General features: G+C 36.8%; 2 protein-coding genes across 8 annotated transcripts in view; one reads left to right on the plus strand and one right to left on the minus strand.

Moving 5' to 3' along the window:
• The window catches only part of LOC105233638 (rap1 GTPase-activating protein 1), a 314,608-nt gene that overhangs the window by 264,869 nt on the left and 30,773 nt on the right, over positions 1–18,966 (plus strand). The gene's annotated exons all lie outside the window — the stretch shown is intronic.
• LOC115065854 (techylectin-5A) overlaps positions 22–18,966 on the minus strand; it is a 304,739-nt gene continuing 285,794 nt past the window's right edge. Inside the window, exons 1-5 of one of the 4 annotated variants that reach the window (XM_049446370.1) lie at positions 12,196–12,367; positions 12,033–12,127; positions 11,873–11,965; positions 11,223–11,804; positions 10,724–11,116 (exon numbers count right to left, since the gene is read on the minus strand). In XM_049446370.1, coding sequence (XP_049302327.1) covers positions 10,978–11,116; positions 11,223–11,804; positions 11,873–11,965; positions 12,033–12,127; positions 12,196–12,291 — 1,005 coding nt within the window. In that variant the 5' untranslated portion in view covers positions 12,292–12,367 and the 3' untranslated portion in view covers positions 10,724–10,977. Of the gene's footprint in view, positions 302–10,607; positions 11,117–11,222; positions 11,805–11,872; positions 11,966–12,032; positions 12,128–12,195; positions 12,368–18,966 lie in introns of those variants that run through there. The other 3 variants (XM_049446372.1, XM_049446371.1, XR_007421373.1) reach the window with 3 other exon arrangements.

An 18,966-nucleotide genomic window follows, 5' to 3' on the forward strand; every position in this document is an offset into this window, starting at 1 on the left:
GAAACCGTGTTCATATTCAACCCACCCACGATAGAAGTCGGTGTCGTTGCTTTGTCGACGTTGAATTATAGCCCATGGTTCACCGCTCTCAGGATCACGAAGACAATAAACATTGAAAGGGCGATGAAGAAATTCTGGCAGATAAAGTTCATAAACACCACTCTCCGCATATTTCTCGTTTTCTTGACGCATCGCTTCGGTACACGATGTTGGTTTCTTGGTGGCAGGTGGCGCTAATTCCTGATTCTTCTTTACTTCACGAAGAAGCTGCTCTTTTATTGCCATTAATTCACTTTGCATACTAAGAAATAAAAATACTGTTAAGTCTTACTAATACTCTATGATATAAAAATAGATTACCGCAGATTATAATTCTCTAATCTGAGGCTCAAGAGCTCCACCTTATTGACCGCGCTCTTCAATAAATCATCGTCAGAAAGGTAGTCAATCTATATGAATTGCACAAAAATATAAAATTTGTAATTAATCTATTTTATTAAATTTAAATAGAGGCAAATACGCCTACATTGGCACTACTTTGAAAAGGTGCTGATAGTGCAATTCCCCGAATACAAAAGAAGCTCACACAGAATGGACAAGAATATCAAACGATGTGCCATTCTCCACAATTTCAGTCAAACTGAACTGACTTTTTTTATAAATTAACTAGAGGACACGTCCACGCTTTACTGTAGCTAATACATAGATGGTACTACTAATACCATCTATATGATCTTTAGTCAGCCCCTACTTTTGAAAGATACGTATACAAATTTGGCAAATGAGAAACTATTATTTAATGAGATATAGAATTTTGGGTGAACTAACTTGTTTTCAAAAAGCATTTCATGTGTTACTGTTGAATTTGGGCTCTGCCCCAGGGAAATCAGCTGTTAAAAAGAAATTTGCCAAGTTGAGGAGAGGCGAAATGAGCACGGAAGACAATGAAAGCAGTGGGCGCCCTGAAGAGGCGAAGTCCATAATCCAACAAAAATAACTGATTCTGTGTAGTGTTTGAAAGCTCTCTAGTTGTAATAAAACCGAAGTTTTTCGGTGTGTGACAGTCGGTTCTAGTGTACATTATGAACCAGTCCTCAAGCGTGGACAAAAACGGAAAAGTCGGCTGACAAGGTTAGGATGCACGTGGTATAAAATTCATCGATAGATTAGTAAGCCAATTATAATGCATTATACTGCGTATTTGGTTGCAGTTCTATTCTACCATTCCCAATGTTTAGCAGTTGTAATATGTTTGGGGAAGGATCGCACACTGGTCGAATTCATAGGTCAAAAATAAAAAACAAAATTTTGAAATTTACCACTGCTATTTCTTAAAACACCAATAACACTAACGGTAAATACATTTTTGCTCTATCCCATTCGTAGGGGCTACGAAAAGCGATAGAAGTGAGACAATAGAAACACGCGGACTGTGCAGTGAAAATAGCTTAATAATTATCTCTTAAAATAAATTTAATTGCAATATAAAATCGTGTTTAATCCCCATAAATCGAAATGGGTATTGATAATAAAGGTATATGTTATATTTCGTAATAAAGAAGTTTTTATGTTATACGAGTATATGTTTTTTTTATTATTAAACAATTGTTTTATAAGTGCCCTTTTGAGCGGTATGTTTTTCTTTATATACTCGTAATACATCGATTTAAGGTATACAGAAAGTTGTGATCCCTGTCTCGCCCTCAAATGATTCAAGTTTGTTTGTATATCGTCACCTGAAATGCAAAATAACGTAACAAAATTTTCAGAAATTTACAGTGGCATGAATGAAACATGGAAATAAAATGGAACATGAGTGAAACAAAATATTAATATTGGTTAAAACTGGTTTATATATGACCGCAGAACCAGAAAATGTTGAACATATTTAATATTATGTATATAACACCGGTCAACACGATTTTTGGGTCTGACATCTACATGTTAAATTTTAGTTTCTCCTATGACAAAAATAGAGGGGAAAATTTTTTTTTCCGGTTAAAGTTTGCTTTCGTAGAAATTAGAGCAATTTTTTGATTTTTTTCTTACCTTCTAAAGTATTTTGACAATTAACGCAGGCGAAGTGAGGTTCATTTTGATTACTGACTTTTAGGTTAAAATAGGCTTCAGAGGCTTCGCAAAGTTTCAGATTTGTTGATACAGAACTGAACAGAATAAATCAACATAATTTTTACACTGACTTGATGCCATTTTTTAACTGAGTAATACACTAATATTGTTGTTACAGCTATAATAAACAGGTTAACATTCACTACTGTGCCTCTTACAAATAATAATACTGTTTACTTTCGGGTTAATCAAAGTGCTGCCATCTTTGATTTACGAAATAAATTAAAATATACTTATCGATGTAGATCAGCCCAAAGCAAACTTTAAGAACCAAAGATTAATATTTAAGTGTTTTTCAATGTCTAGAATCAGAATTCAAGCATGAGAACAGAAACCCCAAAAAAAAATATTTTTTTTGTTGACCTGTGTAATTTGAAGTAGTGAAGCGTAATCAATAAGACACTCAATTTCGAATTTTTTTGATGATACGTTATTTTGCATTTCAGGTGACGATATGTATATAAAAATCAATGCCACTTTCTTTGTAATTCATAAACGGCTGAACCGATTTGGCTGATTTTTTTGTTGTATTTGTTATTATTAGGAAAAAATTACGAAAGTTGCCGGAAAACCCCTAAAAACAGCCCTTTTTCTTTTCCCCATACAAACGTTTTATTTTGTATATGTATATATATGTATATACATACATACATATGTATGTACATATGCAAGTAAAAATGATTGTTTGTTTGTTAGTAACGCTAACGCTCGAGAACGGCGGAACCAATCCTCATGAAATCAGAAGTTGTTCGCTGTGGATCTGGAAAGGGTTAGATATAAAAAAAACCATATACTTTTCATAAGGAAAAGTCGAAAAATTGGAAATTTCCAAAAAGTGACTTTTCATACAATTCTTTTTTGTTTTGTTTTTCAATATTTTGATTTGTAAATTATTTGAATCCTTCAATTTCTGTCGTTTGCTTTTTGATTTGAAAAATTATTGAAAATTATTCAGTGAAAACTTTATGTGTGTTTCAAAAGAAGTGATCAATTACAGATTGAAATTTGTTACGAAGCAACGAAGACATCGCGCTAATATCGGTCGGCGTTCTTTTTGCCATCAACGTATGGCAGCCCAAGATACAAGAACTACATGAGACTCCCAGGATGCGATGACATATGTGTGGAATTATGGTTCGCTGTTAATCAGCAAGCGATCATCACGATAATACAGCAAGACTTTTCAAACAACAGCTACGATGTTTGATGGACTTTATCTTGAAGCAACGTATGTATATACAAGTATGGTGCAGTCAGATCCTGGATGTACTCTGTTGAGTTGCAAAAAAGAGGTTTGCCCACGCACACATCTTCTTTGGTGGTTACACCAGATCAAATTGATGAAATCATTTCTGGCGAAATTCCTCATGCAGAGAAAGATCCATTATTCTACGAAGCGATGAAAACCAATATGGTGCATGGACCTTGCGGACACCACAATCCCACTTGCAATAAATGCACGAAACACTATCCACGTGCTTTTCTTTCGGAAACGCAAACTGGAAATGATGGATATCCACTCTATCGTCGTAGCTCATCAGACGACAATGGCAGGACATTTACCATTCAACTTAGAGTAGTGAATATTGATGTCGACAACATATGGATCGTACCATATTCGCCACTATTGTCCAGTTCACATTCAAAACTCATGCCAATGTTTGATATTGTAGCTTGGTTAAATCGACTTTTCCGACTGTTGTGCGTTTCGCAGTTCATTTGGAGAATGGCTAAAGAGTGTTTTTCAACCCAGAAAATACAGTACAGCCAGCGGAAACACTTCCAACAACATTGACATTGTCATTGACGAGTTTTTTCTCAACTTGCGTCAGTGATTCGTTTGTGAGAACATAGCTCTATTTGGAAATGCCTTGATATTATGCATGGAATGCATCGCCGAAGAAATAGGTACGCAGAAAGCAGAGCCAACCAATAGATTGACATCCAGGTGTGTTCTCAACTAATTCCTTAGGACGAATTTACATAATCCACCCGAAAAACGACGATTGCTAATACCTTCGGTTGCTATTGATAAATGTACGTGGTTCAATTTCATTTGAGTCATTGCGTACTGTGAATGGTAGAGTGTGTGTAACTTTTTGAGAAGCATGCAAGCAATTACAATTGCTGGAACATGATAATAAATGTAATCAAACGATGGACGATTCGATAGCTACTTCGCATGCCACTGAAGTTCGCACACTTTTCGCGATGGTCATTTCGACATATCAGCCTTCAAATTCGCGTCAATTACGGGAAAAATCTCATCGGAGATTTTACATTGTATTCGCTAATAATTGGGCAAATTCCGTTCGTCTTGATAATGACACGAAGTCGTGAATTATCCAGAGGAATTTCTAAAATCTTTGGATAGACTTGGTACGCCACCGCATCATTTGCGTCTCAAAGTTGGATCTGTCATTATTATGTTTCGCAATCTTCATGCGCTGAAAGTAATATGTAATAGAATCCGACTGATTATGACGTAGCTATCGAATGCAAGGGGGCAGAATGCTTAATTCTACGAATTCCTTTGAGTTCTAACGAATTGCCATTTCAATTCAAACCTATTCAGTTTCCAGGTAAATTGCATTTGAAATGACAATCAACGGGACAAAAGGATAGTAGCTAGAAGAGTGTGGGATAAATCTGGAAATGCGTTTTTCACACGGCCAGATATACGTGGCGTGTTCACGAGTTCGAAACCCATCTTCTCTGAACATTTACGCACCAAAAAAAAACCAAAAAAATTTTGTTCATCAAGCTGCGCTACGTTAGAAAAAAAATTAGAAAAATCGCAAATAAATGATTTTCAACACAATATAAATTCAACTTTCCTTCATTTCAAAACATATAATTTCACGCAGGAAAACGGCTGCGGGGTCAGCTAGTAATATTATATTTTTGAATATGGAATATGTGGCTTTGGTGGCAATTCTGGTCAGACCGAATATTAGCAGAAATTTGAAAATAATAATTTGGAAGACAATAATTTATTTGTCACGACATATGTCCCTGTTTAACTGATAATAAAATCGCAAAATGATGAAGACAAACAAATTTGAAAAAACTGCAGACCTTCGTCCACCCGCTATTGCCGCTATTGCCGTTTCAAAAAGAATCCGTTTAATAAACACCACATGCAATAGATTTGCGCTGGATCCTGCAAATAAATTAACTTGAAATTATTTCTAGTGTTATCTTCTTCCATCAGTCATAACATCGCTGCCGATGTTATTCAAAAAGCACCTGTTTCAATTGGAGAGCTCTCTTAAGTATCTGCTGAGTCAAGCAATAAGGACGTTAAAATGTATCGACTCCATCATACACGAATGAACTAACGGATCGCTACAAATAAGGATTTGCTAGAGCGATTGCTTTTGAGCTTAGATCCTTTCATCACCAGTCAAAGAAACTATCATGCAAAAGTAAATCAATTTTATTAAAATCAGTTTTTGATTTAGTTGAATAATATTCAAAAAATTCCTGTTTTCGTTTAACAACTTTTTTAATTTAATATTATTAATTAAAATTTGTTACTATCGGGGGGTGGCGGAGTGCGCAACGGGAGAGTCAGATTTTAAAAACCTTTGGCAAAATTTTTTACTTTTATATAGACATTGGAAGTCTTTTGGCCATTGATTCCATACAACACGGGCCACTGTGGATCGGTTTGAAATTGTATGGAAATACTTCGTCGACGGGTTCGTCCTAAAAACAAAACTGCCTTGTTCAGGAGCGACAAACAGTATAATCCATATTTACACTAAGTATGCGTGGATACGAAACTTAGTGTTCTCCCACATTAGCTCTGTGTTGTTATTTTTTTTTACTTATTTCTTTGATTTTTTGATCTTTGAACCATGTCCGTCCCTCGTTCTGAGCTACCTTCCCACTAATTTTCAATCAAGTCGGTTCAGCATATTTTGAGTTATAAATATCTTTTATAAATAGATTATTTGCCTGAGGCGATGATTTGGTTATCAAATCTTTGTATATATACTTATGCCTCGCTGATTTGTATTGATAGAGCGGAATCAATCTTATTTTAGCACATTATTGATATTTATTTATTAAGTGTGCACTCAAATATTTTGCATTTAATTTATATTAGGAAACGTCTGAAATACGAGGACGTTCCGATTAGATGTAGATGTTCAAAAGAGTAATATAATAAGTAATTCGATTCTAGTAGGGCACACTCGCCTCGAATTTAAATGAAGTCGCACGTCGTTTATTGGTAATGACTAAGTGATGATAGCAAAGCATGTGTGCAATATTTTGCATACGAGAGCTTTCTTCGCAATGTGTGTCGTGTTTGCTCCCTTCGGGCACCTAGTGTAGATGTAAGGACTCTTCATAGTAGTGATTGACCTTGTCTAAGCGCAATGTGAAGAAGTTTTTGAATGGTTTTGTGATTGTCAACGGCAGGAATTTCACACAAAGTCTTTGTCGTAATCGTTTTCTGTAATACATATAAATATGTTTGTATTTCTGTGCACGGTGAAGATTCCTCCGCCACCTGAAAACCACGCATACACAAAAGCTAAGAAATCCATGTGGCTGCTGGGGTTTTCACTCATATTTTTCAATGCAAAGCTGTCTTATAAATATATGAGTATTAGCCGAGTTCACAACACCGCGCCAGTGGTTCTTCCTTCCTTCTCGCTACTATTTCGCACGGAGTGGAGGTCATCCTATTCCTCTGCCTCTTCCGGCGGGTACTGCGTTGAATCGGAGTATTTCCATCCATTCGGACGACATGACCTAGCCAGGGTAGTCGTTGTCTCTTAATTCGTAAACTCGTAACGCCGAATCATCAGATTGTTGTTCATCGTCCGTGCATCTGCACAATATCGCAAGACGGGGATGATGAGTTACTTGCACAGTTTGGTCTTTTGTTCGTCGAAAGAGAAGTTTACTTCTCAAGGCAAGAGTTATTCTGCGTTGAATTTGCAGGCTGACGTTGTCGTTTGTGTTAGTGCTGGTTCCAAGATTAACGAAATTATCTACGACTTCGACATTATGACTGTCAATAGTGACGTGGAGGCCAAGTCGCGACTGATTGTTTGATGACAGGAGATATTTCAGCTTGCCCTCGTTTACTACCAAATCCATCTGCTTCGCTTCCTTATTTAATCTAGAGAAAGCAGAACTAACGGCGCAGATGTTGAGGCCAACTATATAAATATCATCGGCGTACACCAGCACCTATACACTCTTATAGAATGTACCAACCGTCTCTATTTAGTTCTGCAACTCGAATTATTTTCTGCAGGAGAAGAAATAAGAAGTCGCACGATAAGGAGTCGCCTTGTCTGAAAACTCGTTTGGTATTTAACGGCTCAGAAAGGTCCTTCCCGATCCTGACGGGGCTTTTGGTATTGGTCAATGTCAGTTGATACAACCGTATTAGTTTTCCGAGGATACAAAATTTGGTATCTGGTTGGCTTCATTACTTGAGTAAAAATTCATAACTTACATTATATTCTCTCTACATATTTGTAAGAAATTTCACAAAGATATGGTGACTTATGAATATACAGCAAACCATTTACATATATATGTACATATATCTCGTGGTGTCTGAAAAACTTTATTTAAACAAAATTTATAACCGATCTTCTCTTTTCTAAAACAGATACGATTATAAATGTTATAGTCGATGTTGATTTCACTATTTTATCCTCCGTATAAATTTAATAAAATTTTGTTCATTATAACTAGAACAGTAAATGTATGTACGTTTATAATTACCACAGGTTGGGAATTGATTTTTACTGAAACGCCACAATTCCATGCGAAAACAATATGTCCAAATATTGCGCACAAATATTGAAAACGAAGCGACATTTTCTATGACTGTAACTTGACTGAGAGTTAACGTATTTTCGACGTGTGAGGAAGGCAGCGATCCAAATGTTATTCAGACACGGCTAGACCCGAGATAACAAATCAGTAACACATACAGCAGAGATGCATGCCAACATTATCAAACAATGCGCCATTCTCCACAATTTCAATCAAACCGAGTAAAATACTTCATACTTGGGTGTTATTACCAGATTACCAAAATGACTATAATTTTATAGAATATTTAAATCTCCCGAGATCTTTATTAGCAGGGAGTGAAATAAAAAAAACCGACCTGAATGTGATATAAATCTATGACTAGCTGAATCCGGGATTCGTTTTCCAGAAATTTAACAAAAAAACTTAGTTGATTGCAGAATTTACAATAATTAATTCCGTATTTTGCGTATAAAAATAAACGACAATTCCGGCAAACAAGCAGCTTCCTGAGGACGTGTGCAAAATTTCAGATCGATATCTCACAAACTGAGAGTGATTCGCATATTAACTGATGGGCGGACAGATGGACATGGCTGAATCGATTCAGCTTATCACGTGTACCTTTTGCATTTAAAACTATTTATATAGTAATGTGTTGACAGGTCCCCTGCCTAGTATGATAGTAATCAGGACTTTTTGAACCTAGCGCCCCAGGTGGTGCCATCTGTATGTCAACTGTTGCGTTAGGATCTGCTATCTTTATCAATTTTATGGCGATGATTGCCTGTGCCGTAGCAGAGCTAAAACACTCGTTCGCTATGCTTTTGGACAGTGCAAAAAGCCAATGAGACACCACTTTCGTGGCTATAGGGGAGTTTCGCGGCTATAGCCGAGTTAAAAACAGCACGACAATCGTTTCTCCTTTTTGCAACCTGACGGCAATTGGAGATTCCAAGCGAAGCATGTCCTTTTCCTCGTGGTATTTCCAACGGAGTGCTTCCTTCGGCTTCCTACTTACAGAGCTGAAGTGTTTTCGTCCATTCGGCCGACATGACCTAGCCAGCGTAGCCACTGTCTTTTAGTTCGCTGAAATATGCCAATGACGTCGTATATCACATACAGTTCATCGTTCCATCGAATGCGGTATTCGCCGTGGCCAATGCGCAAAGGACCATAAATCTTCGGCAGAACCTTTCTCGCGAAAAAATCAGATATTGTCCTCGTCCATGCCTCTGCACCATATAGTACGACGGGGATAAGAGTGACTTGTGGAGTTTGGTCTTTGTTCGTAGAAAGAGGACTTGGCTGAATATGAAAATATATGAAAAAACCTCATCCACCAAATTTCGATATTTGTTGAATTATAATAAACTCGATGCATTTCCGAAGTGGTTGGTTACTGGTGACGAAAAGTGGATCAATTAAGACAACGTCAAGTGAAAACTGTTGTGATCGTATTGACATTCAGGCTGTATTTGCTGTGTGCTTGGTGGGATTGACAGGGAATCATCTACTGTGGGCTGTTTTTCTTCGACCAAACCTTTAATTCGAACCTGTACTATTGACGAATAGGAGAAGAATTATTTGCTAAGAGAAAAACGCCAAGTCACACATCGATAGTGACTACCCAGAAAACTAAGATCGATAAAGCTGAATTTAAGATTGAAATGCATAATAAGAAAATATGGAATAACAAAATCTATATCTATATATATATATATTTAAAAAAATTATTGATAAGTCTCGCTAAAGCTCGAAAACGGCTTCACCGATTGGCTAATATTGATCTTGAATTATATGTGGAACATTTCTGAAATCTACCATAATAGTAATTGTGATTTGATAACCATCGGATGCCTTGTGATCGTGCTCTCTTTTTTTGTGCGCGAGATCTATTCTCACTTTGATTAATTAGACTTTACAATGTCACGGAGAATATGACCTGACTTAAGACGTCACAGTCACTCAATTGTACGCAGAGCTTCCTCACGTTCTAGCCGCTCTGAAAACCAGAGAGAGACAAATCAAGAAAATAGTCATATTTCTATGCGAGAATTACGATTTTAGTGAGTCGCAATGAAGTAGATAGACTTAGAAGAAGCGAGTTCGTACACATCAAACACAACAACAGCGGGCACGACATAATGAAACTGAGCGATTCCGCAGACGCAGTGCTCCTGTGATCCTGCAACGAGCTGTATTCAACTATGATCCGGCAATAGGTTATTGCGTCGACAAATCGGTATCATTTGGAGTAATTAAATAATTTGTTAATATTGCAAGACGTTAAAATACAGTGATGAATATACTAGATTATGTTGCCTTGAAGACAAAATAAAATTGCCACAATTAGTGCCACCACCAGATCTTTTACGGCACGAAGGAATTGTAACGAAGCAATCAGCTGTTTTGACCAGACAAAAGTACACAATAAATACAAATTACTTATATACATCATAATAATCTTAGCCAAATCTGGTGCATACCGTGGTTTATCGGTGGTATTCATTGCGTTTTTGACTTTAAATTCGGTCACTATATATATATAATCGTCTCAATACGACCAAATAGAAATCCTTACTGACGCTCCGCAACAAATTCATGATGCTCCAAACTACGAATATCGAAAATAAACAATGCGCATTACCTTGATTTTTGTGCGGCTTTGGCGTGGTTGTGGTTTTATCGGGACGAGTTGAGCAAGAACGCGTTTCATACTCAAAATATCCATCAAAATCATCCGAATGGACTCGCGAGATATTTCGAGCTCTCTTGTCATCTCTCTAACACTTGCTTGACGATATTCAATCCTTCATTCTTTTAGTATTTTCATCAGTTGAAGATCGTCCAGAACGAGGCGATAATGCAACAAAAAATCTATTTTTCGAAAATTGGCATAGTATTTACAGACAGTCCTACCAACTTAGCAAAATACGTTTTTTTGAAATATGATTTAACCGGAGAACTTAATTCAAATTTCCGGAGGCTGTTTCGTCACAATCTTAATGTTTAAAACTAAATGGAGCCTAAGGTTTTCAATTGCAAACCACCACCTCAGTAATAATACTTTGGTCTTATAGCCATATGTACATATTTGAGGGAGTAATCAAGTCCACGCCAGTTACCCCACACCACGCCTCTGCCTATCTGATCCTTCTGAAACTCTCCTCGTAAATATGGACCGTTCAGATGGCTGTAAGTAAATATAAAAGGTAAATAATTTAATGTCAGACATAATTTTATTTGAAAACTCCATATGGAAAAAATTCATACATAACTATGAAAAGAACGTGTATTACCTGCCATAACATTTCTGATACCACCAAGCGCCCTTATATTTCACTGCACAGTTCTCACTACTTTTGTCATTATCATTATCTTTAGTGCTGAATTTTTGCCCGAAATGATAAGAGAACGAGTCACTGGCCGTGCCTGAATATTGTCCAAGCGCAATTAACTTATACTTATCTTGAGCGTTGCCTATAGCGAAATAATCGTACTTGGCAACACGTTTCTCATTTTCAAAATCCTCCAATTGAAACCAAAGATCATGAGATCGCGAATTCGTCAGAGCATGTATTTTATCCAAGCCGAGAAAGAAATTGGCATTCAAGTCGCCGAAACCGTGTTCATACTCGACCCACCCACGGTAGAAGTCGGTGTCGTTGCTTTGACGACGTTGAATTATAGTCCATGGTTCACCGCCATTGGGATCACCTAGACAGTAAACATAGAAAGGGTGTTGAAGAAATTCTGGCAGATAAAGTTCATAAACGCCACTCTCTGCATATTTCCCATTTGCTTGACGCATGGCTTCGGTACATGATGCTGGTTTCTTAGTTGGAGGCGGCGCTGCAACCACATTGTTGCTGGCTTCATTACTAAAATTTAAAAAGTTTTTCACTTGTACGAATTTTTAGAAATTTTGAAATAAATATTAGCTGCTTACCTCTTCGCTGTAATTTTCGAATCTAACAAATCGAGATTTGTTTTTACTTCACGAAGAAGCTGCTCCTTCATTGCCATTAATTCACTTTGAATACTGAACAAAAAAAAAAACAAATAATTGTTAGGTTTTATTAATACTCAATAAGTTAAAACTAGATTACCGCAGATTATAATTCTCCAATTTCAAGCTCAAATGCTCTACCTTGTTGACCGCGCTCTTCAATAAATCATCGTCACAAAGATAGGTGAGAAATGGCTAAATGGAAAGCACAAAAAAATTATTAAAAATGCGTGTATTTTAGTAAATATATAAATGATGAATACCGCTACATTGGCACTACTTTGAATAGGTGCTGAACAATTCCCTGAATACAAAAGATGCCCACACAGAAGGGACAAGAATATCAAACGATGCGCCATTCTCCACAATTTCAGTCAAACTGAATGCGAAATTGATGACTGTGTTCATAAATACTCACTTTTGAGTGAAGAATTGCCTTGTTTTCATAAATTGATTACTCGACTGAGGTGGTGATTTTGTTATCAAACTTGTGTATATATTTTAAGATTTTATATAAAATGCAAAATAACGTAACAACATTTTCGAAAATTTACAGTGTCGCGAATGAAACACGAAATAAAATGGAACAAGAGTAAAAAAACTTTGATTAAAACTGGTATATATTTGAGCGCAGAACCTGAAAATGTTGGACAAATGTCATATTATGAATGTAATTTGAAGTAGTGAATCGTAATCAATAAGATACTCAATTTCGAATGTTTTGATGATACGTTATTTTGCATTTTAGGTGACGCTATATAAAATTTAAAATGAGTTTATTTTATTAAATTTAAAAGGAAGACAAATACCGCTTTTTTAATTAATTGCCGAACAATTCCTCGAATACAAAAAATTCCCATACAGAATAGCCAAGAACATAGGGTTTGTCCGGAAAGTAATAGGACTGAACAAAATCGTTACAATACTTCAAAAACTATCCAAATGGGCTCCTTCTGCGTCGATGCAGCGCTGCCGAAGGAAATTAGTCCTATTACTTTCCGGACAAATCCTTTATCTGCCGAAAATGTTGGTCTTTAGCGAAGTTTCAAAGTTGTTTATTGCTTACAAGAGTTCAAGGAGTTGATTCGTAAAAAGCTTTTTGGATTTCTGCAATAAAAAGAAACTCTCATGGGCTCTGGTATTTCACTGTTTTCGAAAAGCAACATCTCTTAGATTTGTCGTTCGTTTTTAATTCTATTTTTTGGTATTATTTTATTTTTCATTATAACATATCGCTGGAAATGTGGTTGATACCACGCTCACATCCTAATTCTTTAAACGGTTTACATAGAGTACGGTTGAAAAATGTTTATCATTGGGTTTGATGTTTTTGAAGGTCATCCATTTATAGTACTTTTTTAAGCATGGCATGGAAACGATTTTGCACTTGTTGCAATAATATGATTACTCAAACATACAAATCCACATTTCAATAGTTTTTGAAAACGAAAGTATGTATTTCAGTTGAAATATGAAATATCATTCATGAATTTGTTATTTTAAATAAACCCATTTCTGATCACCAAAACACAAAAGTACCAATCGGGAAATACCATTCGGGAATGCCCATCTCGTCCACTATTTCACTGTCCTCGATGCCCTTGTGGCCTGGCACTCAGTAGGAGTGAAGTTAGTGAAATCGCTTGGTTTTGGGAACAACTTTCCACTGCTGCCCTGCAACCCAAAATACTTCTGGACGATATGCAATACAAGGTTACTGCCTTGATTGCTGCTTGGCGTCTACCTACATAGATACATATTGGCTCTCGAATTGATTGCAGGTACATTAAAGGCCAGCTTCCCAGCTATCGCAATAGCTCAGCTGGAAGTATACTGGAGTAGTCCGGCAACTTAAAAGACCGCCTTGGTTCTAATTTATCTACCTACCACTTTGTTATAATTTTAAGTCAAATAATAACAGTTTCGGTTTTACCTCCACAAAGATGCTCTTTCAGTGCTACTTAACCACTTTCCAGTCATATTTAAAACTAATAACTAAATTACCACAGATTATAATTGTCTTCACAAATTTCACATATGTATCTTTCACTTTTGTATATTTGTAAGAAATTTCACAGAGATATGGTGACAATGTTTATCATATACTTATTAATTATATATATTTCGTGGTGTCTGAAAAACTTTATTGAAAAGAAGCCACATTCCCATGAGGTATTCGCTATTAACCGAAATTATTAACCGATTTTCTCTTTTCTAAAACAGATACGATTATAAATGTTATAGTCACATTTATACGTGATTTCATTCTTTTATCTCTCTATAAAAATTTAATCATTTTTTTTTTTATTATTTGGAAATGGAATCATGCATTCTGGATTTGTATTAAAATCATTTTATAAGTTTTAATTTTCCAATTTTGGTCACTCCAACACTCAACTTAGTTAAATTTATAATTACCACAGGTGGGAATTGATTTGCAATGAAACGCAACAATTCACTGCGTACAAAATATGCCCAAAAATTATGCACAAATATTGAAAACGAAGCGACATTTTCTATGACTGTAGCTTGACTGAAAGTTAACGTTTTCTGCGTATGTGAGGAAAGCAGCGCTTCAAATGTTATTCAGTCTCGGCTAAACTCGAGATAACAAATCACTAACACAATATACCAGTCATACAGGGTTGTCCGGAAAGTAATAGGGCTTCCGCCGCAACCGTGAAGATCGGCGTTTAACAGTCTACTATTGTCAAGTACTCGAAAGATTGCGAAAACGAGTCACCAGGGTGCGCCTAGGGACATCGCTCGTAACTGGATTCTTCATCACGACAACGCGCCGTGCCACACCGCCTTCAGCGTGTTCCAGTATTTGGCCTATAAAGGGATCGTTGTGTTGCAACAGCCGCCTTATTCTCCCGACATGTCACCCTGTGACTCAAAAGGAACCCATTTTGAGTCGCTTACGGACATACAGGCAGCCGTGACGAGGGTACTCGCGGACATCCCAGTCGAAGCGTTCCAGAAATATTACAAGCTTGGAAAAACGCGCTGGAATCGCTGTATAGCTACCCAAGGGGATCACTTGGAAGGGACGGAAGAGTTGTAGAATAATTTTCAAATATACGGTTTTTATGCAATCAGTCTCATTACTTAATTGTCATACCTCGTACAAAATATGCTTAAAATTGTGCACAAATATAGAAATCGAAGCGTCATTTTCTAAGACTGTGGCTTGACTGAGATTCAGATATTGAAGAAATTTTTACAAAAATATTTAGGCAAGTCAGCTACACTTATGTATAACGATACTTAAATGACGCCGCCTAATCAACATTGGTGTCGTTTCACTTAAATTAAATAATATTGTCCTTTATACAAAACAAAATGCTTAAGTTTCGTTATGTAAACAGTTTGCTAAAATGTTTGCTGCATTATGCATAATCAATATTAAATCAATAAGCCTATAACAATTCGGTGACATTACGCCTTTTTGGAGGGCCGGGAAAAGATCGCTTATGAAGACCGTGCTGGGAAGACCTGCGACTTCGATAAATGCCGAAAATGTGACTCGTGTGGGCAAAGTTTTGAACGCAGACCGTCGACTAAGTATATGTTTAATAGCCCCAAATGTCAAATTTATCAAAATCTGTGGTTCATGACATTGTGACGGAGCACTTGAACACACGTAATTTGTACGCGAAGATGATCCCATCACAGTTTGACGAGTTATGGAATCTTTGAGTGTGATCCCGAGGCAAAGAAGCAATTTTCCGAGTGGCAGAGGGCATCAAAGCAGCATACATCTCAGCTCTCAGGGCTATTCCGGAGAACGCCCTTCATGAATCGCCTTCAATGCATTACTATATCGACGCAGAAGAAGCCTATTTTTGATAGTTTTTTTAGTTGTAACGACTCAGTCTTAATACTTTCCGAACAACCCTGTATTATAAAAACGTTCTAAAGAGCTCAACTGTCGGAAGAGATCAAAAAGATAATTCGGAAGTTGGATCGAAATGAGCGCAGTCGTTTATTTAAAGATCGGAAGCAAGACCGGAAAAAGTACAACAAAAATTCTTCGTTGGAACTAAATTTTGTTTTCTTCCTCGAATTAAAATAATCTTTACTAAATTTTTATCCGTTAGTAAATTGCCTGCGTGATTATCAGAAAAAAAATTAATTTTTTTAATTATTGCTATGTAAAACATGGAAATTTTTAGATAACATTATAGGCTCTTTGGCAAGTGAGGAACTATTATTTAATGAGATACAAGCATAGCATTTTGAGTGAAGTAACTTATGTTAGTTTACAAAAATTGGATCGAAAAGCATTTCGTCTGTTAATAAAGCATTATTTTTTTCAACCGTTGAAAGGATATTTGCCAAGTTGGAGAGAGGCGAAATGGGCACCGAGAACACTGAAAGCAGTACTGTTTGTGTGCTCTTTAATCGTAATAAAACCGAATTTTTGCGTCGGTGTGTGGCAATAGAAACATGGCTCAATCATTTCACACTAGAGTCCAGTCGATAATCAGTCTATTCTACATTATGAACCAGTTCTCAAGCGTAGAAAGACGAAAAAGTCGGCTGACAAGGTTATGGCATCAGTCTTTTTCGATGCATGTGGTATAATATTCATCGAATGATTACTGAGCCAGTTATAATCCATTACACTGCGTATTTGGTGCAGTTCTATTCTACCATTCCCAGTATTGAGCAATATTATTATTTTTGAGGAAGGATCGCTTTGAAATTGTACGCATATACTTCGTCGTTTCCGCTTAAATATTGCACTACGTTATGCAATACTTCGAAAATATTTCTGTATATGTCAAATTACAATAGACCATTTTATCAACATTGCAGTTATTATCCTATTTTTTATATCTAACATTTGTTTTGTTATGACTGCAATTACGTCCTTCGCTCATAACCTAGTAAAGTAGCCGCAATGCCTTGATGACGAAAATGTCAATGCCATTTTTGGTATTGAAAATATCATACGGGTGCGTCCTAAAACAAACTGCCTTGCCGAAAGAGAAATTGGCATTCAAGTCACCTAACCCGTGTTCATACTCGAACCACTCACGATAGAAGTCGGTGTCGTTGCTTTGACTACGTTGAATTATATACGGTCTTCGTGTAGACTCTCAGCTCTTCTTCTGCACTGGCGTTGACACCCCTTATGCGGTTATAGTCGAGTTAAACAACAGTCTTCCTTTTGGTCTTTCCAACGGGGTGGAGGTCTTCCTCTTCCTCTGCTTCTCCCGGCGGGTACTCCGTCATTAATCTTCCGCAGAACTTTTCTCTCGAAAACTTGTAACGTCGACTCATCAGATGTTGTCATCGTCCGTGTCTCTGCACCATATGTACAGCACGACTGGGATGATGAGTGACTTGTGGAGTTTGGTTTTGTTCGTCGAGAGAGGACTTTTTTTCTCGATTGCCTACTCAGTCCGAAGTAGCACCTGTTGGATTTCAAGTCTGACATTGACAAGTTCAAATAACACCAATTTGTGTTTCTTCTCTCACTTGTCATCATAGCTGAGAAGTAAATACTGAAGCAACAAAACACTTCTCAGACGTGTTTGCTATAGTTTGACTTAGTATTGTTTGAATATGCGACGAAGATGAAGACCAGCAAGCAGAAAATATGCCATGTTTTGGCTGATTTGACTAATATTAGTCTGAAGATATTCGTGGAAATCCAGGAAAAGTTTAAACGGTGAGAAAATACGGAAATGCTTCTTGTTCGTTTTTCTCGCTAAAACTCGAGAAAAGCTAGATCGTTATAGCTGATTTTAAGATTGAAATGCTTGTCCTAGTTCAAAAAGGATTAAAAAGTAAGAAAATATGGAATAACAAAATCTATATATTCATATATAAAGAATGATTGGTGATGATTGGTTTCGCTGATGCTCGAAAACGGCTTACCGATTGGCTAAGTTTGGTTTTGAATTATATGCGGAGGTCCAGGGAAACATTTCTGAAGCAACCATAATAGTATTTGTGATTTGACAACCATCGGATGTTTTGTGCTCTTTTTTGTGTTGATCTCTAGTGATAGTGAGATCTATACTCACTTTGATAAATTAAGAGAATATGACCTGACAATGACAATGACAAATGTGCGCACAGCTTCCTCACTTTCCAGCCGCTCTGAAAACCAGAGAGAGACAAATCAAGAAAATAGTCATACTTCTATGTCAGAATTACGTTTTTAAGTGAGTGACAATGAAGTAAATAGACTTAGAAGAAACGAGTTCGTGCACATCAAACACAAGAACAGCGGCCACGACATAATAAAATTGAGCGATTCCGCAGACGCAGTGCTCCTGTCATCCTGGAACCAGCTACATTACACTATGATCCCGCAATAGATTTTTGTATCGACAAATCGGCATCATTTGGAGAAATTAAATAATTTGCCGCGTGGTTGCGGCTATATCCGGACGAGGCAAGCACGAACGCGTTTCATACCCAAAATATACACCATCTCTCTAACACTCGCCTGACGATTTTCAATCACCATATGCTTCACCTTTTTAAGCCTTTTCTAATATTTGCAACGATTTCGCATTTATTTTATCCATTGTAAAAATCGCAAAGTAACTACAGAGATGTACCGACTTAAGCGATCGCCTCAGTGTGACTCTCCGTAACATTACTGATTTTCGCGATTTGTTTAATGTTGGTATTAATTAATCAGTCCGATTTTTTTTTATAACGGGTGATTTTTTGAGGTTAGGATTTTCATGCATTAGTATTTGACAGATCACGTGGGATTTCAGACATGGTGTCAAAGAGAAAGATGCTCAGTATGCTTTGACATTTCATCATGAATAGACTTACTAACGAGCAACGCTTGCAAATCATTGAATTTTATTACCAAAATCAGTGTTCGGTTCGAAATGTGTTTTATCGACAAATTTTGTTCGGCGATGAGGCTCATTTCTGGTTGAATGGCTACGTAAATAAGCAAAATTGCCGCATTTGGGGTGAAGAGCAACCAGAAGCCGTTCAAGAACTGCCCATGCATCCCGAAAAATGCACTGTTTGGTGTGGTTTGTACGCTG

Source organism: Bactrocera dorsalis, chromosome 1, assembly GCF_023373825.1.
Source record: "Bactrocera dorsalis isolate Fly_Bdor chromosome 1, ASM2337382v1, whole genome shotgun sequence".
Classification (NCBI taxonomy): Eukaryota; Metazoa; Arthropoda; class Insecta; order Diptera; family Tephritidae; genus Bactrocera; species Bactrocera dorsalis.